The following is a 26124-nucleotide window of genomic DNA, read 5'->3' as shown; positions in this document are numbered from 1 at the left end:
TTTTTTTTTTTTTCTTTTTTTCTCCTTTGGGCTGTAGTTAAGAACACAGAATGTTTTTCAAGTAAATCAGTGGTTCCAGGTGGTTCTTGGATGAGAGCCCTGTAACAACGCTATAAAAAGCCAGGTATTTCTCTTATAAGTTTCCAACTTAAGTAGTCCCTGAGGCAAATCGCTCAGCTTAAGGGAGGCAAACAATTTATGTAAAATAGATGAGTATCTGCGTTACTATCCCACCACTTCCATGTCCCGTGTATATCAAAATAAGGGGGAAAAGGGCCAAAATCCACTTTATTTTAGAATATTGCACCCTGGCACATGAAAAGGGGAGTGTCATACCAAAACTGAGAAAAACAAATTAATCCACATACCTTTCATATTACTTAAAACACTTCTACTGCCAAAAAAAAATACACAAAAACAAAAAAACCCTTCGTTATGCCTTGTTTTTATATCCTTCCCAGAGCTTATAATGTTACCTCTGTGAATATCTGATAAATTCTCAATCCATTTACTCTAAGCAAGGAGTGAAAGAAAACACACAATGGGAATATTGAGTATTTTGAAATAAGACATTAATTCTCCAGTGGAATTATTTGCAAGGAAACTTGCAGGTTCAAATATAGTCTCAAACTTGGCAGAAAATTCCTCCAAAGTATCACAAAAACAGCCATAATCCTGGTAAATATACTTAGATTTATGGTATTCCAAGGCAAACTTCAGGAAATACATAGTTATGTATCGTACGGGCCAAGGGCAAACAGCCCGAAGATGGGCCACTTTGGCAAGATTATTTTTAGTCAAAAGCAATCAAAACCTAGCAGATTCAGAAAAGCTCTTTACCTTACCCCTCAGCTGCCCACATTTACATTGGAAAGGGGAGCCTGTACCTGGAAAACAGTAACAGAGACTCCTCAGTACCTGAGTAATCTATTCGTACAGCAGGGCCACCTTTGTTTTCCAAACATGTCCCTCTCCTGAGCTCAGGAGGTCCTAGAAGCCTCATCTTGCTGGTCTTTAAAATGTCATGTCTGTGTGGATTCTCATATAAAACTAAACGTGGATTTCTCCTGTTAATCTGTCTCATGTCAATTTGATTCTTGGTCCACCTAAAAGGACCTTGAAGGGCAGAGGAAATTCTTCCTCCCCAACCGTATCAACACATAATACCATACAGTTGGTACTATATAGCAGCACATAATACCAACCATTTGAATTGTCATGACAACCGGCTTTATGCGTTTGCCTTTAAAATCAGTGTTTGTGGACCACCTGCATCCAAGTTGCTCATGTATTCGTATCTGAATGACTACAACAGATTGTTATTAGTGAAGGAGAGCAAAATACACCACCCAAAAATACACCTCTTTGGCATACTGGTTTTTTTTTTTTTTTTTTGGTCTGATTATTTTTGAGAAGGTGCAGACACGGGAATCTCTCAAAACAGAGTCGAAGTTATTCTTTTGTGAGAGAAATTAACATTTATGAGGGAAATCTCCAATGTAAGGGCATCTTCCTCCCTGTACCAGCAAGAGGAGGATGACTCTATCTCTAGAAACTTTGATCAATGGAGAAAGCATGGACTTAAATCTGCAGAATAACCTTCTCTGTGTTTACTGTGCTTTTCCAGGTAACCTACCCAAACCAGCCTGCCCACCCCTGTCCCCACATCTTCTCATCTTTTTCCTTAGCTGGGGATGGTAATTAAAGCCATGGCTTGGGCCATTTCTAGGAGTTCCTCGGTTTTCCTGGGTCTCTTCCTTGTAATTAAGAGATATGCACATTATTAAACTTGTTTGTTTTTCTCTTGTTAATCTTTTATCACAGTGGGGTCTCAAGAATCTAGAGGGGTGGAGGGAAATTCTTTCTCCTCCCCTACACCAGTTAATTGTGCCTTGGTATTTTGCTTCATGACATTTGTAAACCATAATGCATCACAAAGAAAATGCACACACACACCCCCAAAAAAACCACCGTGGCTAAATCTAAATTTCTAGTTCAAAATATACCCTCTCCTCCAGTGCAGCTGAAACAAATGAAGAAGAACACACCGCGAAGGTGAGGATTCTTTAAATTCATAACCTCCAGCTGCATCTAGACCCTTACTGCCTCTGGGCAACCATATTTCCTCAGTTTACTCACTTTCCTGCTCCCCTGGACAACTATTTCATATCTTCTCCTCTCTCCTCCAACTATAAATCCCAACCTCTGTCCTCAAGTCAAGACTCATACCCTACTGCTTCCTTGACATCTCCAATTGGAATTCTGATAACACCTCAAGTTCAACATGGTCACAACTAACTCCCTGATCTCTCCCAAACCCAAACCTGGTTTCCCACAGCATTCTTCTTCTCAGTTAAGAGCAACTCCATGCTTCCACTGAATCAGACTCAAAGCTCTCACTCTTGGATCCCTTAATGAATCTGTCAGCAAATTATGTTGGTTCTACTTCAGAATATATTCAGAATCTAATCTCTTTCCACAACTTCCACTGCTACCACCTGGCTCAAGCTACCATCATCTCTCACCTGGTCCCTCCAATAGTCTTCTAGCTAGTCTGCTGACTTCTGTCCTTGACTCCCTAGTCTCTTCTCAACACAGAAGGAGTCAACATAAGTCAGGTTACATTAGGCCTCTGCTAAAATGCCTGCATTGGCTCCCCACTGCACTCAGGATTAAAGTCCACAGTGGTCCACAGGCCTTACAAAATGCTACCATCCTCTTTCTACTGCTCTACCTGTGGCACCTACTTCTTACCCTCACTCACTCCGCTCCAGCCCCCTGGCTCTCCCTGCTATTCCTTGAGCCTTCCAGGCACAACCCAGCCATAGGACTTTTGTTTAATTTTTTTAATGTTTATTTATTTTTGAGAGAGAGAGAGAGAGAGAGAGAGCACAAGACAGAGAGGGAGACACAGAATCTGAAGAGTAGGCTCCAGGCTCTGAGCTATCAGCACAGAGCCCGATGTGGGGCTTAAACCCATGAATCATGAGATCATGACCTGAGCTGAAGTTGGACTCTTAACTGACCGAGCCACCTAGGTACCTCCCAGCCATAGGAATTTTGCCTTAGCTAATCCTTCCACCTACCACACTAAAACAGATAGATACCACATCTAAGTCTCACATTCTACAAATTTTTGCCAAATGTCATCCTCACAGTGAGGCTTTTTGTGACCACCCTATTTAATCCTACAACCACCCCCCCCCAACACACCCTCACCGTACAGCTCTCCCAATTCCTCTCTACTCTGATTTCCTTTTTTCTTTTTTCTAGGGTTTACCCATCTTCCAACACATTTGTCTGTCCCCCCACTGATCAGACTCAATGATGTCAGGGATCTTTGATCTGTTCTCTGCTGTATCCCAAGTCCCTTAGAACAGTGCCTGGCATATAATAGGTATTCAACAAGTATCTGTTGAGTAGGTGAATGAAACTAAATCTCATGTTTTATTAGCAGAAAGATCTGGTTGGGCCATTATGCGATTACAGCAACTACAAATCACCACAGATCACAGGTACAGGAAAGCTCATTACACTCCTCATTCCTTTTTTGTATATGCTTAGGAATTTCTGAAATAAACGGATTTCTTCTTAAGTTAATGAAAAAATAGACACAGAGTGTCATCTCTGAAATAAATGTCAACGTTGTGAAGCTTCCAGAAAACAGCATAAGTAGAAAAAAAAAACCTGCATTTTATTTCTATTTCTAAACCATTTAATAGTTGTTAAATATACTACAAATCACTTCACCTCTGGGTCTCCAGCTTCCTCATCTCTATAACAAAGAAGCCTGATTAGGAAACCTTTACCTTTTGTAATTACACTAGTCTAGTATCTAATCATAAAATTGTCTAGGCTGTCTCTGTTCCTAAGCATTGATTTTACACATTTAACTTCCCCAAGAGAAATTCAGATTCTAGGTGACATGATTTCATGCTTGTTTTCTCACTTCTAAATTTTCTTAATTTTCACGGCTATATTCTAGGTTTGAGTTTTTAGTTAATATTGTACTGTAGGAATTCCTCTTTGAAGCCAAACTATTATTATCTTTCTAGATCCATCACTTCAAGAGCTAGAAGGCTGACACCAGCCTGATGACCACATCCATATGAGATCTGGTGGACTGCCACTGTTTTTACCAGTTGCGGGGGGGGGGCAGCACTTACCATTTCCTTCTTATCTTCCTTGAAGTGCACATCCACAAACATTTTTCCAACAACATAAGGGAGGGCACTTTCGATAAAGTTTACACATTTGTCCCACTGAGGCAACAAAGTCGTGGTCCCCTGAATTACCTGTGGGAAATAATTGATCCAGATTGGGGTTTGCTTGGATAAAACCTTTTGCTGAACAAAATCCAACAACATGAAGAAAACAGTCTACAACACAATGCACACCCCAACCCACATACGTACGTCAGATGGTAGGGCCAATGGTGAAACGACATGAAGAAATAAATTCTGCTTGTCTCTAGTTATATTTAAAAGTGAATGAAAATATTTTGACGGAGAAAAATAATATATTTATCCCTTCCTTTCAATTTTCCCCTTAAATGAAGGATTAGGACAACGGTATAGCTTTTCTATCCAAGTGTCTAGATAGTCTTTAACACCTACTAATAACTGAAGTTCTGCTAGGAAAGGTCTAATATCAACCAGTGATCAAAGTTCCTGCCCAGTGAGGGCTTCCCCGCTCTGGGCAGTACACTTACAAGTCCATTGAGAACAGGGCCCACTGTGAACAACATAAAAGGCATATTTACATTGTGTCATAGCAAAGGACACACCCAGAACCAAGTGAAAAACAGATGTAAATGCTTTTTCCATCTGTCCCAATTAAGCCATTACAAGAAAACATTTACAAACAAATAAGGAGGTTCCAAAGCAGAACTTGGAAGGTTCAAAGGTTTACTCTTGGTGATGAAAGTAAAGAAATAAATATTGTTTAAATTGCCCTTGGAGGTTCTAAGTTCAGTGCTGGAAATGCAAACTGAAGGCAAGGAGCAATGAGGGGAGGCGCTGAGCATGGTGGAGGCGCCTCTTCTTTTTTTCTGATTTTTATTTAAATTATTTTTTAAATTTACATCCAAGTTAGTTAGCATATAGTGCAAGGAGCCTCCTAAACAGTGTTCCAGCCAGACTGCTGGTGCAGAGCAGACAGGGTTAACACTAGAATTCATCTACTCCTCCCCTGCCTTCTGGCAACACAGCTCCTCTCACAGGTAAGCAATGAATCTATTTTGAAAATCTCTAGAGAAAGAGATCCTACAACTATCTTTGGCAATTCAAGGTCATATTTAGCACTTTACACTGAAGAAACATCCCTAATCATACCTAACCTCAGATTTTCACACACTACTTCTTTTTTTTTTTTTATGCTTATTTATTTTTGAGACAGAGAGAGACAGAGCATGAACGGGGGAGGGTCAGAGAGAGAGGGAGACACAGAATCTGAAACAGGCTCCAGGCTCTGAGCTGTCAGCACAGAGCCCGACGCGGGGCTTGAACTCACGGACCGCGAGATCATGACCTGAGCTGAAGTCGGCCGCTTAACCGACTGAGCCACCCAGGTGCCCCCACACACTACTTCTTACACCATTCTCTCTCATTCTTTTCACAGTACAGTTCCAAAGCAGCTGGGTACTATCTTCTATGTGATCCACAGGAGTTAAACACACATACACACACACACACACACACGTTTATATATAAATATAAAATCTACTTCTTTTGTAGCTTAACCCTTGATATGACCTCAAAATATAGTCGGTTTATGCTGTTCGGTACAAAGGTCAATAATCTAGTGACTTTGGCGGCCAAAATGTATCCAAAATAATTGTGTTATTGCTTAGTAGTAATGACCCACCAAAAATTCCTGTACTCACTTCTAATAACCAAAACGTCTGTGAAATGAAATCACTGCTTATAAAATTTGTCATTCACTTCTAATCGAGAGAACAATAAATTTAAAATACTTTTTATAAGTCACAAACTAAAATGCAAAGAAAAAGACAGCCACAAAATCATTAGTCCTCTCTTAATTGGAAAATTACACAAAAGCTTCTGAAACAAAAACAAAGTAACACCCATGTAAGTGAAGAGGAAAACAAGTGAAGAGGGAAAGAAGCAAAGATCAAAGAACCAGGTCAGGAGGAGAGAGGAAAAGTGTTTCAGGCAGTTGAGCCAGGTCTCTGAGGCAATTTAGGTCTCTTTGGCCTAGCAGAATTAGGATAAAATCAAAGACTGAACGAAAGTCAAGATAAAGTTAAAGACAAAAATCTATCCCTGAAGATGAAACTTCACCATCTGTTTATCATGTATATTTTGAATATTCAGAATAACGAAAATGAAAAATAGTTACAAACAGATCAACAGATCACTAAGATATATTAAAATTGTAATTAAAGTGACCCAGTTAAAAACATCGGGAAAAATGGGAATAAGTTGATAAGAGGGAGCGGAAACAATACGATGGTCTCTAAGAGACTCTTAAACACAGAGAACAAACTGAGGGTTGCTAGCAGGGTGTTGGGGGAAGGGATGGGCTAAATGGGCAATTAATGAGGGCACTTGCTGAGATGAGCACTGGGTGTTATATGTAAGTGATGATGAGTCATTAAATTCTATTCCTGAAATTACTATTACATTATATGTTAACTAACTTGGATTTAAATTAAAAAAAAAAAAAAAAACAGTAAGATTGTCCCAAATATTGCCGCAAATATCTTTACATGGCCTCGTCAAAGTACAGCTTGAGTGTGCTTTACAGTAAGTACATAAGGTTTAACTTAATAAAAAGAAATAAAGCAAAAAGAGAAAAAAGTAGAACTTGGGGTGCAAAACTCTCTCTGTCCCATCCCTAAAAATGATTTTTATTGGATTAGTTAATACACGACTGTTCTGGCATGAATAAGTTATCCAATGATAATCTTCTTCAAACTTACCCGCGAGAATTCAAGCCATCTATACTGAAAGCGCCTGCTAAGGTTTGGAATTCTGGAGTAAACCATCCTCCACACCAAATAGTTGGCAATGGTCCTGTTAACAGAGAGAAATGCACATTTATTATAATTAGGCTGATATCGGATACTCTGTAGAACACCTTAGGGAAAACTGTTGGCAAAGCTCCATGGAGGGACCTCTTGCTCATACAAAACTATAGAACTTGTACTTGATAAATGACATAAGATGATACAATGTCAAAAAGCTCAATCCAAATTGGCCAGCTTTTCACCACTTAATACAGAGAGATGAAATGAAGATTTCAGCCCGAAGCCTCAGCGTGAACATTTTGCTTTCCCTCTCAGGGCACAGAATCCACTGCTGCCTAGTCCTTCAGGTCTAGAAACTGTTCATACCCCGGAATTATTAGGTGACTTGACAAAATGCAGATGAATTCTTACTTTTGGAAACAAACAGAAATACATTGGCTAAAACCACTTATCTAGACTCGCACCCTGGTTCCATACTTACATGAGCTTGAGCTTGTCACTTAACCTTGATCATTTTATCCTTTCTCGTCATACAAGGAGGATGATCCCTATCTTATAGGGTTACTGTGAGGTTAAAATAAATAACAAAACCCTGGATAAAGAGTAAATTCCATACTGTTTGTCGTCATTCTCTTCCAAACATATGAACAACTCATGTAGTGCCTGTAACAGATATTTCTAAAAATCCATTACATTTTGTTCAGTGTCGCCTTTTTCTCTAAGCAAAAGATGCCCTGACCTCAGAAGGATGCGTGATCTGAGTTAATTTCTAACTCAATAGTGATGATGAATTTTTAATGACCCATCCCCTCCTAGCTGTGCCATTACCATGGTGACTAATAACACACATTCCTGGGATGGCTCTTGGGTCACACAGCCATGTAAGACCCATGTGACACGATGATGATATCTGGCCCATTAAAAACAACCCACACTCTCATTTGCATGGCGCTCTAACCCGGTGGATGCGCATTCTCAGCAATTAAATATATTTCATCATATATACCTAGTACATAGTTATTGTAATACTATAAAAATGGTTATTTTAAGGGTGCCCGGGTGGCTCAGTCAGTTAAGTGGCTGACTTCGACTCAGGTCATGATCTCATGGCTCATGAGTTTGAGCCCCATATTGGTCTCTCTACTGTCAGCACGGAGCCCACTTCAAATCCTCTGTCCCCTTCTCTCTCTGCCCCTCCCCTGGTCACTTGCTTGCTCTCTCAAAAATAAACATTTAAAAAATAGTTTTTTTAATTTACATAGAGATATACTAATGGAATAACATATTAAGAATGTTTTTAACAAATACAGAAATAGGAGTTCCAAAAGATAAAATGAATAGATATTTTCAAAAGTCATTAATTAATCCTTCAAATGCTATTAGTTAATTCTTCAAGACACATTATCGACATAGATTAGGCTAATACAACAATAACGTGGATATAAAGCCACACTTCATATGGCTGTCTTGACTATTTCAAAACATTTTGAACAAATATATGAGCTCTCTCTCCCTCTCTCTCAAAATAAATAAATAAACATTTAAAAAAGATTCAGCTTTGTGAGAGGAACAGGGATGGAGCTGTGCCTAAAGACTAGAAGGTATAGGACTGTGAGGCAGGATTATGAACTCCGGATGGGCTAAATAATTAGGAATTGCTTGTGTATTGGAGAAAATGGTGAGCAGGGTCATCACTCGCAGAGACAGGCACAAAGTCTGGCCACAGAGAAGACAAGGCAGGCAGCACTCAGGGCCCAGTGTCTCGAGTGTCAAAGGAGGCGAGCCTGACTGACCCCAACGCCAGGTCTCCACGTTTCCCCTAGGCACAAGAGCTATGCTGGATCCGCAGGTGAAGAGTAGAAGGAGGTCTGTGGCCAGCAGATACGCTTACATGAGTTCAGAAGGTACTCCCTCGAGGGACAATGATGAGTGAGATTCAGTGGGGAGGTTGTTGAGATAGGCCTGACGGTGGTTGCTGAAGAAGCAGTGTGGTGCAAGTATGCTGGGGTTTGAGAAGCACGGGCACTGCCACTATAGGAGAGGTGTTCTTGAGCCTATCTTACATATAAAGAAACTTGAGGCCTAGAACCATTAAGTAACTCCTCATGACCACATAGTCAGTGCATCTCCAACTTGGTAGGAACACTTGAGGGGTTCAAAAAGTCCAGATAAATGCCTAGGCCACTTTAGACCAATGAAGTCAGGACCTCTGTCTAGGGTGGGATCCACCATAAATCATGTTTTTAAGTTTCCCCCAGCTGAGTCCAATGTGCAAACAAGGTGGAGAACCAGTGTAATAAGCAATGGAGGCCAGACCATATAGAGGTGTGTCTACCTCGAAAGCCTGTGTGCTTTTCCCGTGCTACACAGTGATAAATTAATGCGTCTAATTCAACAAAGATTTCCTGGCCAGTCAAAAGACCCCAGATGCTTTGCAGAAATCTGTGGGTGCGAAAAAGGAACAGCGTGTGAGGCCTTCATGGGCAAGGCATTACTAAGACGACAGTGTAACAAGACCTCCGTGAGCTGGAAGATGGAGTGCAGGGAAGCTCGCACAGCGAGACAATGGTGCTGATGAGCTGCTCCAGTGCATTATAAATATACCGACGGAGTGCTAGAAGCGCAGCTTTCCAGTGCTAATATTACCATGCCAGAAACAGATCTGACCGTAATGACTGAATCACTGCCACCTAATGCTCACATATATCAAAAAACAAAACAAAAATCAGATTCAGCAACAGTCCTTCAAAATAATACATAATATCTTTTTTTTCAAAAAGCATTTGCAGCAGCATGGTAATTTCCCCAAATGGCAATAAATAAAACAGAGGAAAGTAAAACATCTCGGCAGAGAACCCGCCATTAAGAGCGCAACATGAAATAACTTCCCAAAGCCTCTGACTGGGAATAGATTTTTGAAGAAGCTTTTGCTGTCCTTTGTCAATTAGTGACAGATTACATTTGCTTGCATTTAAGAGAGCATTAAGTGCCTTTTTTGAGCCTCATGACAATGCTAGGGGATGGTTATTATCCTCATTATCAAGCAAAGAAAACAGAGTTCAAGGGACTAGCAATTACGTGGCAAATCCAGAACTAACATTTGCTCTTCAGGTCCTCTAAGTCAAACTACCTGAGGTAAGCCAAACAGGTTCTTCTCAAAGCTTCTCAAAGCCAAAGAGACCTTCCCAAATCCTAGAGGCTGCTCAAAGGTACACTTAAGGCAGTGGTTCCAAAGTGTGCCCCCAGACCAGCAGCTACAGCATCACCTGAGAACTTGATAGAAAATCCCTAGGCCTCACTTCAGGTCTAATCAATCAGAGCTATGGGATGGGACCTAGCAGTCTATTTTAACAAGCCCTTCAGGGAGTGCTGATGCTTGTCAGGCTTGAGAACCACTGGTCTAGGAAAACTCTATCTCCTCATCTTTCTGCAAACACAGCTAAACTAGGACTTTCTAAATCCCAGATCAGTGCTTCTTAAACTTTCATGTGTACATGAATCCCCTGGGGATCTTACTAAATTGCAGTAGGTCTGGAGTGGAGCCTGATTTCTGCATTTCTAACACTCTCAATCCAGGCCCATATTGGTCTCCATGGGTCATACTTTGAGCAACAAGGCCCTAGATCACCCTCAGCAGCGCTGAGCCCTGTAAGAGGTCCACATAACAACACATTTTCCAGGTCAGCCTCTACGACCCTATGTTCATTAAAAATCATCTCACTGTACACCGTGCTTGCTTTATATTAAACTAATACTGAAGACAGGAAAGATCACAGAGGCTTGGCAAAATCTCCAAGGGTTTGCTTTAGGCCAGCCTGCTTAAAAAACAAAACAAAACAAAACAAAACAAAGCACTGATGCAGATGATCTCTAGGAGACCAGGTCTTGCCAGGAAGACCCCGAGAAAAATCTCTATAAACCCATCTTTCCTTGGCCTCTCCCCTCCTTCCATTTTGCTCCTCAGACCAAATTAGATGGTTGATTGTCTGAGGTAGCCGAAAGTCTGGAGTCGGGGAAGATCTGATGGGAGGACAGAAGGGGAGGGACATCTGCAGCACCTCTCAACCAGTGACATACCAGTAAATGTTTCACAACTGGCTTTCCAAGAGGGGGAAAAAAAAAAAAAACACTTGCTTTGTAGAATTTGCCGATTTCCATGGTGTGATTATTCCCACCAGAGTTGATTTCAAACTGTTCACACGAGATCACTCAACAGTGAGCTAGGAAGAGACGGGCATAACTTGAGGGACCTAGCACATCACAGCGTCTTCTCCCCCTTTCCACCTTGACCGCCAACTCCTTTTCACTACAGGCAGCTTCCATCTTGTGCCTCCAAATGGCCCTGCCCTGGCCACCGACTCCCTGAACTGCAAGGGCCAATGCAGCCTCTGGCACCACCTCTGGGAGATGCCATTGCTCTAGTTTTGCACCATGCACCATCATTTGCCAGGGAGCGAGTGCCACTGCCCCCACAGCCATTGGGTCAGAAGGAAAACCCTAATACCACGAGGCTGCCAGGGGGCATGCTGTAAGAGGGGAAGCAGCAGTCAAGCAATGACCAGCTGATACCAACCCAGGATGGCCTTTAACCAGGAAATGCCAGGGGAACTGTCTCCAAAACTAGCAGTGAAATGTCGGAAAAGGGTCTCTTTTCCATACAGGGACATGTATGTAAGAGACAGGACGTAGAAATGAGGGTGGCCCAGTTTAGAATCTCAGCTCTACCTCTGCATCAAGGTATGTGCTGCAGAAATCCCTTTCCCTCAGCTTCTTCATCTATAAAGTGGGAACAAGACTTGGTTTTTTTTAAGATCAAAGATAACTATTGGGGTGCCTGGGTGGCTCAGTTGGTTAAGCGTCTGACTTCGGCTAAGGACATGATCTCACGGTTTGTGGGTTCGAGCCCTACGTAGGGATTTGTGCTGACAGCTCAGATCCTGGAGCCTGCTTCGGATTCTGTGTCTCCCTCTCTCTCTGTTCCTCCCCCACTGATGCTTTCTCTCTCTTTCTCTCTCTCTCTCTCTCTCTCTCTCTCTCTCTCTCAAAAACAAACAAAACATTAAAACAAAAGATCAAAGGTAACTATTAATCATAATGGTGGTTAACATGAATAAGTCTTCAAAGGTAGTGACATGATGGGGAAAGATAGGGTAAAATAGCTAGAGAGGAAAAGGTTAGGACTTGAGATCTCTGAATGTAGAAAAAATATATATATTTTTAAACAGTGCTGGGAACGTCTGACCATGAGAAAAACTCCTTCAGGACTGACCATGAGAAAAGCTCCCTCAGATGTAAAGTTTTTCCTAAAATTGTAACAAACACTACCTACTCCCCCGTCATGTTTCCCACAGAAATGAACAACTCAGCACCTACAGTTATCAGGTCAACAAAGAAAAAAAGGGGGGAGGGATGGACCAAAACCCTATAAAATAAAGTCCTTTGCCCATAGTCAGGGGTCCTCACTTTCGAATGCCCCCTCTCCGAAAGAGAGCTTTTGTGCTATTCTTACTTCTGCTATTCTGGCTTTTTAATAAACTTTTGCCTGCTGCTAATTTTATTTGGTGTCCACCTCTTCATTCTCTGAAGCAGCTAAACAGTGAACCCTGGGTACTGAGGTAAAAATCCTGCAATGGTAAGAGTCCCCCGCCAACAAAACAAACCACTAACTGAAAGACTCTCCTGGGGTTCTCTTTGAAATACGGATTCTGGGGACTTGCCTCAGAACTACTGCACCAGCCCCTGTGGAGGAGGGGCCTCGGGAAAGAGGCCCAAAGAGGCACTTTTCCCAAGGGCCCAAGTGACAAGGTGATGCTGCCAGCATTGCTGGTCTAGGGAGCACACCTTGAATAGCCAGTCTCCACCCCACACAGACACTTACCTAGCTCTAGACTCAACTTTCACTTGGAAAATTTTCATAGGATCACTGCTTATCTCTAAGTGGCAGAATTTTCAGTAGATTTATTATCTCTTCTCTCCCTTTTCTGTATGCTTTCCTCAATGAACACATACTCCCTCTATCATGAGAAAATATCATCTTAAAAGGAAAAGCAGCTCTTCCAAAGTGTTGAAGTGTTCCCACAAGTAGGGATGGATGCTGAAGTTTATTTCTAGGATTTCTGCAGGCGTCTTTTCTTTTTTAACATAAGTCCCGGCAAGATAGCCTTGTCTGAGTCCAAATAAGAAAATATGATTTTTAATTATGACCTGGCAATTAGCCTAGTAAACTGCCTTTGAAAATGACTTGACCATTCTGTGCTTCATTTTCTGTAGTCAAATCTGAATGGCTTCATCAAGATGTACAATTCTCTTTCACGGGCGTTTTCAGGATTTCCTTGTTTTGTAGTGCTGAAGTAGCAAAGCAACAAATTCTAAAAAATGCCTTAAAATAAGGAAAACCGGACAGTTCCTGAAGTTGTTTCATCCGTCCAATTTTTCCACGGCTGTCAGAGTACTCTTATTCAGCACAGGGGCTTCAGTAATATTGCAACAAAGGGACTTAAAGGCTAAACAAAAACCAAAAAAAAAAAAAAAAAAAAAAGGCAGCAAAGGACAAAGAATGAACTGGAGAAAAAAAGATATTCATATAGAAAGCTCAGAAAATAATATCGTTATATAACTAGTTCCCAAAACTAGGAAACAATTTAGGTTTTCAGACAGAAAATATGGAGAAAGATGAGAAATAAGGAGCAAAAACATTGTGTATTTGCTGCTATCACAGCACGTAAATTACATCAGATGATCATTTTAGCCAATTTGTCACAAGGGGCACCACGATTTTCCCTAAGACTCTTTTGGTGTAACTTTCTTTAACAACAGTTATACCAAAGATACTCGAGGAAAGGCTTTATAATGTAAAAAGAAAAACAAAAGTCACAATAAAATGCAAAAGAAAGTTCTTACTTCTTCCGCTCAGAGCCTAATATCCTAAACAAATCCTTAAAGTACTGCGGGACACGGACAACCACGTTCTCTGAAGGGTCAATGTCTTTCAGACCCGGGTAGAGTCTAGAATCGATGACCTTCTTGATGTAGCCCAGCCAGTCAAACTGAGGAGAGAGAGAAAAACATCGACTGAGAGAGCATCTGTTGGGCAGCAACCAAGGAGAAAGGCAAATATAGTTGGCTGAACATAGTCCATCGCTTATAATGGATTTGTGACCAAAGTTAGAGATGTAACTGCTCAAATCTACAAAAGAAATGACTGGTCACTGCCACCCAGACCTACTGCCTGAATCATAGATTCCACATGTGCTCTGTACCATCTGCCCAGACAGCACACCCCCTCACATGGTGACAGGCACAGTCACTCACTCCCTGGCCCCTCCGGCACCCTCCCTCTCTCCTTAGCTCTCCCTCCTTCATTCTCTACCCCCACCTGGACTCCTTCCTCCCACTCCTTTCCCCACACACTCCATCCTTGTGCTTACCCTCACCCCTGCCCCCTGCACCCATTCACTCATGTCCACACACAGATGCCCCACATACTACTGGCCTCCCCTCTGGTGCAGCCTTTCTTACACAGGGAAAAATAGGCAGCAACAACAAGTAACATGTGTCCCGTCTTCAGAGCATCACTAACTTGGTGCTTTTAACTGGCTACCCCAAAAGTCATTTCTTGTCTTTTTCTTTTTTTCCTCCCTTTCCTGTATCCACTATTGAAATGGAAAACCAGTTAGTCACTTGTGGCCTCCCCTGTAGGCAAGGGATGGCCATGGTTCCCAATCTTACTCAAGAAATAAAGGGAAGGGGCGCCTGGGTGGCGCAGTCGGTTAAGCGTCCGACTTCAGCCAGGTCACGATCTCGCGGTCTGTGAGTTCGAGCCCCGCGTCAGGCTCTGGGCTGATGGCTCGGAGCCTGGAGCCTGTTTCGGATTCTGTGTCTCCCTCTCTCTCTGCCCCTCCCCTGTTCATGCTCTGTCTCTCTCTGTCCCAAAAATAAATAAAAAACGTTGAAAAAAAAAATTAAAAAAAAAAAAAAAAAGAAATAAAGGGAAGATATGTGGGAATATCCTGGCAAAGCTTCATGGTTTGTTTTTTGGTTTTTTTTTTTTTTTCCTGCTAAAAGAGACAGACATGGCTATCCTGGCCCTTCCCCTTTCTTCCTGACCTGATGGCAGGTGTGAAACGTGGGGCTGTGGCAGTCACCTCGCAACCATGAGTCATCACACAGGAAGTCAAGAAGCCAACAGACTTAGGAGAGTGGAGTGGAAAGAACAAAACGTTGGTCTTTGACAACACTGTTAGCCAGCAAGAGCAATACCAACAGCCACCTACGTTTAGACTTTTGTCATATAAGAAAATGGGCTTTAAGTTTTTAAGCCACTCCTGGGAAGATTTTCTGTTTCATACAAAAGAAAGCATCCTGAGGCACAAAGGATATCCTATGTGGTGAGTGACAAATAGGATGATAACCAATAAGACTGGTAGGTTTCACAAGGCAAAAGTTTACACACACATGATGCAAAGTCGCTCGTAAAATGATCAGTTAAGATAAAATTTCCTAGATCATTTTCACCAACCTGAGGAATCATAGCACTCAGCTGGGAAATGTTCATTTTGTTATACATGGCCTCACTGGTTCGGTTTTCATGTGGAATCATTATCTGTTGGAAAGAGGCTTTGGTTATTTTTTCAAACAAACCATTTCTTGATGCATGACTACTTTCTACATGTGCCAAAACATCTGCCTAGTATCATAAAGGTTTTCAAGATTTCGGTGCAGTGCTGAACTTGGGAGACCGGGGGGGGGAGGGGGGGGGGGGGCATCACTTTAGGCAAAATTAGCATTACAATAATAGAAAGAAACTTTCCTGCCCTGTTCAGTGTGAAACACTGTCCTCACCATAAAAACAACTTCCCAAATCCTTTCCTCACCTGTAATGTGGTTGGACAAAAATCTATTACTGGCTCAGGTTTGATAGCCAAAGTGAGATTAGGCAACTAAGACACACATCCAGCTTCACCTGTGGTATCCAGATAATGATCTGAATAGCTCGTGAACCACAGACCATCCCTTCATCCCTCAGAGCCTATTTTCACAAAAGAGCACTGGACTATCAGGATACCACTGCCATCTGTGATCACTCTGTCGACAGCTCATTATCTCCCCTCCACTCTTTCCTCTGCTTTCTCTGGCCTTGAGATTCCCCTGTCACCACTGCTCGGGGAATGAGTTCAGTTACCACTCAAATACATATTTCTAAGTCTACATGTCCGGCCTTGATTCTTCACACACTTTCTACTCCCAATACTCAGGCTCTTGGCCACTGTGCCAGTACCAAATCTAAGCTTCTAGCCTCTGCTGTGATGAATCTAAGAAGAGCAGCAATGATTATCTTCCTCAAGGGCCACCTTAATCACTTCCATGGACAGGAAGTAGCTCCCCATAGCCCTAAACCACATCATGCTTTTGCCATAAGGCCCTCCATCATCTGATTCCCTTGCATTAAACTTGTCACCTCCTACCTCACATCTCACGCAGGACTCTCCTGCCCTGGCACCCCCATCCACCATCACCACTCCCATAGTTTGAACTATGATTCAAAACTTTGCCCAACATTCATTTTCTCTGTCAAACCTTCCCAATTAAACTCCACTTCACTCTAATTACAAGGGCCACTCCATCAACAAGACCTCCCTTTGTGCACACTTCTTTCTAGCTGGTACTGGTTAAATGAACACTTGCATGGCTAGATTGATACGGACTTTTTGTGCTTGGCTAGGTTGTCCTGTCTCCCCAGATTCAGAAGTTTCCCTAGTACTATGTGTCCCACTAATTTTGAATGACCTAGGTGTGTACAAGATGGGAGGTGAGAGTTACTGGCTGGCCAAAAATCCATGCACCATAGATTTTTCAAGACAAAATCACACAGGGCTGAGTGATCAACATCAGCCCCCTCTTTTCTAAATGCTTCAGTGCCCTCAGCTTCTTCCTCCTCACCCTCCACAGGAGAGACTTCATGAATCTTACAAACAGCTTCCTGGATCTGTGTGAATCGTTGCCTCAGAGAATGTCTCTCCTCCCTCTCTACTAGGGCTCACAGCCCCAGACTGAAGCCCTTTGGCCTCAGAGCTGTTTTCAGCTCTCTGCCAACTACTTCCCCACACCCCGTGGACTTGTCACTTCATTTAGCCTCTCAACAATTCCCAGTCTTGCCTCAACCCAGCTGTTTTTAGTTCCCTTTTTGGTCCAAATCCCTGGCTCAGGGCAAGGCCTTCTCCCCCTATATCAGAGGTTCAGTCCAAATTAGAGCTCTTGGTCTCCTATTTGCCTGGGAAGGGAATCCAGATGGCCTCTAGACATGACTTAGAGGCCCAGTCTTTGACTCCACAACATCTGCAGCCGTCTTCACACACTCTTCAAAGGTAACTGCAGGAATGAACTTTTTGTTCTGCAAGTAGGAGTTTGGAGAGAGGTACCAAGTACATCACTTCAGCTGAGAGAAACGAATTCCTCCTGACCCTTATCAATTATCCCTACTCCATACCTGAATACCATACCACCACTTTGCCTAACACCAAACCAAGCAGCACTTGGACTCACATGCAACTCTATATTTTTACCAACTTCTATTATAAAAGACGATACTCCATATGCAAGATCTTCTTGATAAAAGTATCATTTTTTTGTCCACTACAAGGTATCCCCACAAGCAGATTTTACATTTGCTCCCTCTGGTCCTGAGAACACATAGGCATTTAATACTTTGCTTCTTCTACAGAAGAAGTTATATTCTTTTTTTTAATTCTTTTTTTTAACATTTATTTTTATTTTTGAGAGACAGAGAGAGATAGAGCATGAGTGGGGGAGGGTCAGAGAGAGAGGGAGACACAGAATCTAAAGCAGGCTCTAGACTCTGAGCTGTCAGCACACAGCCCGACATGGGGCTCGAACTCACGGACCGCGAGATCATGACCTGAGCCCAAGTCTGATGCCCAACAGACTGAGCCACCCAGGTGCCCTGAAAAGAAGTTATATTCTGAACAAAGCTAACCACTGAGGATTTCTCATTGTTCTCCCTCAAGTTTGTTCCTAGGTCTCTACCCTGAACCTGAAAGAACTTAAAGTAACTTACACAGAACATAGCATTTACATGTGGCAAGAGAAGAATAAAAAACAGGATTAGGTACAAGGTAGCACCAGGACAGCAGCTAAAAAATGCTTAGCAGCATGCCCTATACACTTTCTACATCAAATTATGTATCAAATATCTAGTTTGGGTACACAGACTTCCCAAAGCCCCAATCTTAGGTCAGACCGATCCTGAGTGGGAATGATATAAAGAATAGACTAGATTTAAAAAGTCAGTTAAGTGTCCAGCTTCGGCTCAGGTCATAATCTCGTGCTTCGTGGGTTCAAGTCCTGGGCTGGGCTCTGTGCTGACAGCTCAGAGCCTGGAGCCTGCCTCGGATTCTGTGTCTTCTTCTATCTTTGCCCATCCCCCATTCATATTCATTCATTCATTCATTCATTCTCTCTCTCTCTCAAAAATAAATAAAAAACTTTAAAAAAATAACCTTCCCTCAAGTCAAATCCATACAGATTTATTAACTATTCTTCTATAGGAACCACACAGAATTTTTTTAGGAAAACATAGAGGATCTCCCTGGTGCTATTCTTTGGCCACAGCTGAGCAGCATCTGGACCTTGGGCTTCAAGCAGGGAGACAGAAGGAGTGAAGAGCTCTTCTCTCTGTCGTGGTTCTTCCTGTTATTTCCCAGAAGGGATGCTATTAGTTATACCTTGGACCCAAAGGACAATGCCACAGAATGCTATTTTTATATTTATTTTCACTCGTGATATACTTCTTTTAAAATAAGGGGGAAATAAGAAAGAGATTTCACATTAAGACTTACCTCGGCTATCTTAATTTCCAGTCTAAGCACTGACTTCATGTCATGCTCTGCTCGGGAGCTATTAGCTCCCAAAAGCACAGCAGTATCCACCATGAACTTGTAAAGGGCATCCCGATACTACAAGAGATAAAGAAGCAAGTGACCATGACAAGAGCCTATTCAAAAGTATGTTTCAGGGACACGGAAAGACAGAAACAGCAGGTGGAAATAAATGTTCTTCATTTTCACTCTGTACTCAAAGTATAGTACAGGCATTCGGCAATACCAACCACCCACCTACCACTTTGGGAGAAAGAAGAGTACAGCTACTTGTGTACTGTTTCCATGAGAGACAGAGATGTCTAGCCACCAAGGGTCAAGAGAACTAGTTTTCTGGCAACCAGTGATATTATGGATACATGAAACATCTCCAAATGAGCCCAGAATAGAAAGATAAAGGTCAGACTCCTCTTTCCAAGCAAGTGAGGCTTTAATAAAATAATGGGAAAGAACCGTTGCTAAAAGCAGGAGGCATGATCCATGAAGACTAGTGGAAACTGTGATTTATTCTCTTCTGGCTCAATTTACCCACCTTCACATTAAGAAATAAAAGACCTGTGATTGCAGCCCTGTCCTTTAAATTTTGTATGGATTTTACAAAGTTTTCCTCACTGCTCAGGGAACAAAGAAGAGAAGAGAGGAATGATAAAGAGAACCCCAGCAAACAGCATATACCCAGTTTCCTCCTTGTATGTTCATATACCCATTTTCAGGCTATTCACAGGTCACTGGAGAGGGACCCTACTCTGTGGGAACTGTGGAAGTTTGTTGAGGGTCATCTTTCCTTTCAGATATATTTGTGAGAACTCAAAACCCCACATAATAAATTATCTCATAGTTCTGTTATGGGACTAAGATTTCTTCCTAACAGACACTTATGACCTTGAGACCTATATAGTGCTTGCATATAGCAGGGCCTTAACAAATATTTGTTAATCAGTAAGCAAGTTTTGCAAATAGTCTTAATTAGAAACATGTTTTGTAATTCCCAGTTCAACTTAAGAAATTATTTAGTCAATCAATACATGTATAAAAGGTCTTGCTAGGCATTCGGTGCTTATGGGGGGTACAGATGAAAAATTACATAATGCATGAGTCTGGGTTCTCAATGTGTGATCCAGGAGGGAGATAAACATGTAATTATTAACTGTAACATTAGAGAGACAAAAATAAGTTCTTTAACAAAGCCGCTAAGGGTTTGCAAACTCAAGAACTGAAGAAGAATTCCAGCCTGGAAAAACCGGCACAGCACACTTGAAGGAGACAGGTTCAGGAGCAGTGAAGAGTCCTCCTGTGTGTTGAGTAAGATGCCTTTGTTGGGGGAAAAGTAAAAATATATCAGACAGCAAAAGTGCTTTGGGATCATGTCATGAAGAGACCTTGAAATCCCTCTAAGGAACTCAGAGCCTAGCGCATGAGCAGAAGCATGCTGGGAGCTGTATTTTGAGAAGGGGTCTTGTGCAGTGGTGCTAAGGAGGCAATGAAATGAATAGGAGGAGGTAACAGTTAAAAGGCTACTTATTGTAGTCAAGTCGAGAGTTAACAAGGATCTGACCTAAGGCACTAAAAATAGAAAGGAGGGACCAGAGATTAAACAGAGATTTTTAAGTGTCTGACTCTTGGTTTTGGCTCAGGTCATGATCTCACAGTTTGTGAGTTTGAGCCCCCCATCAGGCTCTGTGCTGACAGCGTGGGGCCTGCTTGGGATGCTCTCTCTCTTCCTCTCTTTCTGCCCCTTCCCCGTGAGTGCTGTCTCTCTCAAAAAACAAACAAAAACCATAACAAAACACAACAAAAAACAACCTTCTTTGATAAGTGTCCTCGCAAAGAAAGTTAGTTGCTGAAGATCTTACCTAGCTTCCTGCCCTTCATTCAGAACCTTCCGGTTACAGGATTTAGTATCAGCAAAGATGCAAGGACTTCCATTGTGAGCCAACACTTCTAAGTTCCTACATTCTTAGGCTGGCCCAGAAACCAGTGAACTCCCTAGTCAAGGGTCCCCTGGATCTGAGGGTCCTTTGGAAGTTCAACCAAGTTTCCAAAGTGAATTGAAAGTGTCAGGAATGATGCAGCGCTACTCCAATCTCCAAGAACCTACCAGGTTTCCAAGCCAACCCAAGAAATCTATCGGAACTGATCCCATCTAGTTCTCATTAACCTTACATTAACCTGTGGCACCTGTTAGGAAAACAGATTCCTGGGCCCCACTTCAAGTCTCCTAAATCAGACTCTCCTGGGCTGCAGCCCAGGAATCAACATTCAACAGGAAGTTCCCAGATGATTCTTAAGCCATACAATTTGAGAACCACTGGTTAACTATGTCAACACAGTTAACACCCCCCACCACCACCACCACCACTTTACTTCTGCAATGTAGAGTGAGCTCTCTACAGTTCTGACTGCAAGCTCATTTCTTGGTTACTTCATTCGGGTGTGCTGTATCCCCAGCTTGATCAACAGGACACTGAGCCTTGATGCCCAGACTTCCAGAAGACAGGGAATGCCATTTGTTTGCCTGAATAAAACACCTCTGTTTCCTGCACTGGGAATATGGTCATCCAATAGTCACATTGCTCATTGCCAGTAAAGAGTCAGGGATTTTACAACAATTTATGAACCCAACAACAGTCTGACAAGGTGCAGAGTTCAACATGGGTAAAACTTACAGACTTGGCTTCTGTGCTATTATCGAGGTAATCTTCCCTCACAGCTAGGGAGAGAGTTGCTTGGTCCAGCTGTTGAGACAAAAGAGAAAGCATTCTGTTTGTAATGTAAATTCTTACAAACCCTTTTAATAAGAGTATTGAGATCTGCATTCCAGTCATAGTGTGAGTCTCTGTCACCATTACACAAATAGTTGAATGCACTCAGAGCTACATGTAAACAGGTACTTCAGCAATGACAGAAATTATAAAATGTCAGAGACCTGCCCTTGCTCCATGGTTTCTAATCCTTTTGAGGTTCTATCAATACTGAATAGCATCAAGGCTTTCTGAGTTGAAATAGGTTTTGGAAATGATTTGGTTTTCCCCCTTCTTGTGGATAAACAAAAGCCAGAGAAACAAGGTGACTTTCCCAAGGTAACATAGCTGGGCAGGGCTCAGAGAAGCATCAGTGTCTCCTGTCACCAGATCTAGTACTTTTCTGGTATTTTACAAAATGCCAATCTGGAAAGGGCTGATTGACCACATTTTCTACCTCCATATCCGTGAAATACTATACTGCACTGATTTTTTTTCATGTTTATTTCAGAAAGAGAGTGCACTCAAGCCAGGGAGGGACAGAGAGAGAGGGAGAGAGAAAATCCCAATCAGGCTCCCTGCTGCCAGTACAGAGCCCAATGTGGGACTGAATCCCACCAAGAATGAGATCACAACCTGAGCCGAGATCAAGAGTTGGACGGACACGTAACTGACTGAGCCACCCAGGCGCCCAGATTTTTTTTAATGTTTGTTTTTGAGAAAGAGAGAGAGACAGAGCATGAGCGGGGGAGGGGCAGAGACAGAAAGGGAGAGAAAGAATTGGAAGCAGGCTCCAGGCTCCCGGCTGTCAGCACAGAGCCCGATGCGGGGCTCGAACTTACTAACCACAAGATCATGACCTGAGCTGAAGTCAGATGCTCAACCGACTGAGCCACCTAGGCACCCCCCAGATTTTTTTTATTTTAAAGGAATCAAATGATAATTTTGTTTTGAGATATCTTTGCAAAATTTAGAACTCTCTCTGGAAAGTTTAGGATAGATGATAAAAATACAAATAATAATCAGACAACTTTAACAACCAGAGTTATTATGGAAAAGTAGAGCATAATTTCTTGAATTAAACACCTTCAGCACTTAAAGGCAATCAAAAGGGACAGACAGCGTTTTCAAAGAATGTGCTACAACAAGTGGACATCAATTTGTAAAGCAAAAAAATGAACCTTGATCCATACCTCACATCTTAAAAACTAACTCAAAATGGATCATAGACTTAAATGTAAAACCCAAAACTATGAAACTTCTAGAAGATAACATAGGGGCAAATCTTTGTGACTTAGGGTTAAACAAAGAGTTATTAGACATGACAACTAAAATCACGATCCACAGAAGAAAAAGTAAGTTGGACTGCATCAACATTAAAAAATTTTGCTCTGTTAAAGACACCGTCAGGAGAATAAAAAGACGAGCTACAGTCAGAGACAAAATATTTGAAAATCACATATATGAAAAAGGACTTGTATATAAAGAGCCCTCAAAATGTAACAGTAAGAAAAAAAAAACAATTTAAAAGCAAGCAAAAGATCTGAACAGACAATTCACCAAAGAACGTATGAAGATGGAAAGTAACTGCATGAGAAGATGCTCAACATCACTACTAATTAGGAAAATGTAAGTAATAAACAGTAAAACATCACTATACATCATTAGAACGGCAAAAACAAAAGAGCCCACAAACAACCTGCTAACGTAAAAACTGTCCAGGATGGGGGAAAACTGGATCACTCACACAATGCTGGTGGGAATGCAAAATGCAGAGCCACTTTAGAAACCAGTTCAATAGTTTCTTATAAAGTTAAGCAGACACTTATTTATGACCCTGCAACCTCACTCCTAGGTATGTTCCCAAGAGAAATAAAAACTTCTGCTCACACAAAAACCTGCATGCAACTCTGTTCATAATTGCCCCAAACTGTAAACAACCCAAATGTTCTTCAACTGGTGAATGAATAAAGGGTGATACACCAGAAAACACTACTCAGCCATACAAGGGAATGAACTACTGACACATGCAACAACACAGGCAACTTTTAATCACATTCTGAAAAAGGCAAAACTACAGGAACAGAGAAGAGGGTGTAAGGATGGGGAAAATGGTTGACTACAAATGGGCACCATGAGGTAATTTTGTTGGGGGTGACGGAACTGTTCTGTTTTCTGACCATGGTGGTGATTACATGACTATGCGTTTGCCAAAATTTATAGACATGTGCATCACAGATAGTTAATTTCACTGTATATAAATTTAAAAATAAATATTTTTTAAGTTCCAGAACCTCCTCTCAATCTATGGCTATTCTTTCTTGAGTTTTAGCAACTACCTAAAGACTGAATAAAATAGATCCCAACAGCAGATTTTCTAATTTATATAATTCACACAGAAAAAAATTAAGCCAAATTAAGAAGATAGAAAATCTAAATAACAAATCAAAAATTAGTAGCATCTGAATAAAAACTGGATCCTACAGGCACATATCATTAGTTTATATTACCGTACACTGTTTTTATCTATCGATTCTAGTTGTTCTTCATTTTTCTACAATCTCAAATATTTTCTTTTTTTAATACATAAAATCTGCAGAGGATCATAGTTTTCCATAAAAATCTCCTTCATATGCAACAAATTCTGCAAAGGCCAAGTTAAGAGTTAGTGATGTTATGAAAAATTCAAGGAAAAACATTGCTCTTGTTTCAAGGGGGAAAAAAAGAGGTTTTCATAACATCCATCTTGTCTGCATGTATTACTAAAATCCTCAAATTGCTGTGTTCAATCTTCTTGTCTAATTGGCCCCAAACAACCAAGTCATAAGCCAGACTGGCTTCATCCTACTGAAATTCCCAATCTACCACCATTTCTTCCAAAAATTAAGTGAGCCAGGATCGTGAAACACAATATTATGATTAAGATGCTTTGGCTTTCAATTAGATCTGGACAAGGTGGAGCAGTCTTTTGAGCTTCAGTCACATAGGAAAGGAAACTCAGGAAATGATATCAAGAAAGCCAAAGCTTCCCTCTGATGAAATGAAGTTAAATCTGCTTATTATAAAAGTTTAGATGATTCAATTAAAGTTACTGGACATTTTTTAAACGTTCACACTGTTATAGTTTCTAGGGAACGTTTTCAATACACCAAACAGTTTAAGGTCTGTCAACTAAATCACTTCAGAAGCATATGAACTCTTGAGGCAAAAGACTTTCTCAAGAGACCAACATCAGGACACTGTGTTATTGGAGGTTTGTTAATCCTTGCATTCACAAATGATCTGAATAGCCCAAGTAGAAAATAAAATACATGTTTAGGAAATCCGATATATTGAACTGAAAGATGAACTTTGTTTCTCCAACTGCAACAAACCTCAGTTTAGGAAAGAAAGCAGTAACACAAAAAGAAACGTCTGACAGATTATGATTTAGGAAAAAGAAAATACAAAGCAAATAGAAAAAAAATTCATTTCCAGGAGGGTCTCTCCTTGTCATCCTTACAGATTTTGCTAAAAGTCAGACAAAAGCAGGCCACTGACTAATGAGGACTTTAAGTCACTGTTTCAGTAACAAATACTGAGACAACCATGGTCTTCCAAACATTCTTTCAGGAGCATACATATTCAAGTCTTTTATTGTCCTTTAAATCCTCATTCTTATTCTCTCCTTATGTAAAATAAACCCAAACACATGTAGCAAGGTATGTTTTGGAGCTTTGACTTCTGTTGTTTCCTATATTTTTGTATTTCCTTTCTCCCATTTCAGGCTGTGGTAAATCCTGTGCCATCTCGCCATGGGGGAGCTTTACAGAGGACCACTCTGGATTGGAGCACACCCAACTGTCCGTCCTTGGCATGGGGATACTTCTGCCCACTGGAAACGTGCTTTCTTTCTTCACCCAAAGATATTGCCACAGTGCTGTGCCTTCCCAAAACGAGCCCTTTTTCTTAGCCCCATGGGTTTATGGTATTAGAAAAGCTAAAAACATTGACAAATATAGTATGTGATGGTAAAAGAACTCTAAGTACATCGAGAGAGGAGACTTTGAGGTAAGAGACTTCTCCCAGAGCAGAGATCTCCTAGGCAGCCAGAGAAGTCCAAGCTGGTCATGAGCAGAGCGGGCAGTCACTGCCCCTAAAAAATTGTAGGATCGCAGAATGGGAGGCCCAGGGCTCTGGCAACACAGCAGCACACTGGAAGGGCCCATGTGGGCTGAGATAATGGGTTTCTTCTCAGAACCAGGTACCTGATGAGTGGAGGATCTCCTACTGGCCCAGGAAAAGGCTAAGAAATGGGGCAACCAGAAGGTTGGAGAAATGCCCAGACTGGTTCTGTTTCCAACTACAAGGTGGCATGGGAGCTCAGTCAGAGATGAGACCAATGGAAATTGTCTATTTCTTGCATACATGAACTCGAGATCTGAGAGGTAGGCTGGGTACCAAAAATGAAGAGAGCCAAGTGGTTCTCCAAATGGTTCTGACCAGCTGTCTCGTCACA

At 41.6% G+C, this 26124-nt stretch overlaps 1 protein-coding gene across 6 annotated transcripts in view; it reads right to left on the bottom strand.

Moving 5' to 3' along the window:
• The window catches only part of PHEX (phosphate regulating endopeptidase homolog X-linked), a 232999-nt gene that overhangs the window by 159002 nt on the left and 47873 nt on the right, over positions 1 to 26124 (bottom strand). For all 6 annotated transcript variants that reach the window (XM_042975235.1, XM_042975236.1, XM_042975237.1 and 3 more), the window contains 6 exons: positions 21552 to 21620; positions 18847 to 18963; positions 15510 to 15593; positions 13892 to 14037; positions 6944 to 7037; positions 4167 to 4295 (listed from right to left, as the gene is read on the bottom strand). In XM_042975235.1, the coding sequence (XP_042831169.1) occupies positions 4167 to 4295; positions 6944 to 7037; positions 13892 to 14037; positions 15510 to 15593; positions 18847 to 18963; positions 21552 to 21620 (639 nt within the window). The remainder of the gene's footprint in view (positions 1 to 4166; positions 4296 to 6943; positions 7038 to 13891; positions 14038 to 15509; positions 15594 to 18846; positions 18964 to 21551; positions 21621 to 26124) is intronic.

Source organism: Panthera tigris, chromosome X (assembly GCF_018350195.1).
Source record: "Panthera tigris isolate Pti1 chromosome X, P.tigris_Pti1_mat1.1, whole genome shotgun sequence".
Lineage (NCBI taxonomy): Eukaryota > Metazoa > Chordata > Mammalia > Carnivora > Felidae > Panthera > Panthera tigris.
The sequence above is the reverse complement of the archived record's forward strand: the minus strand, read 5'-3'. Positions and strand labels throughout refer to the sequence as shown.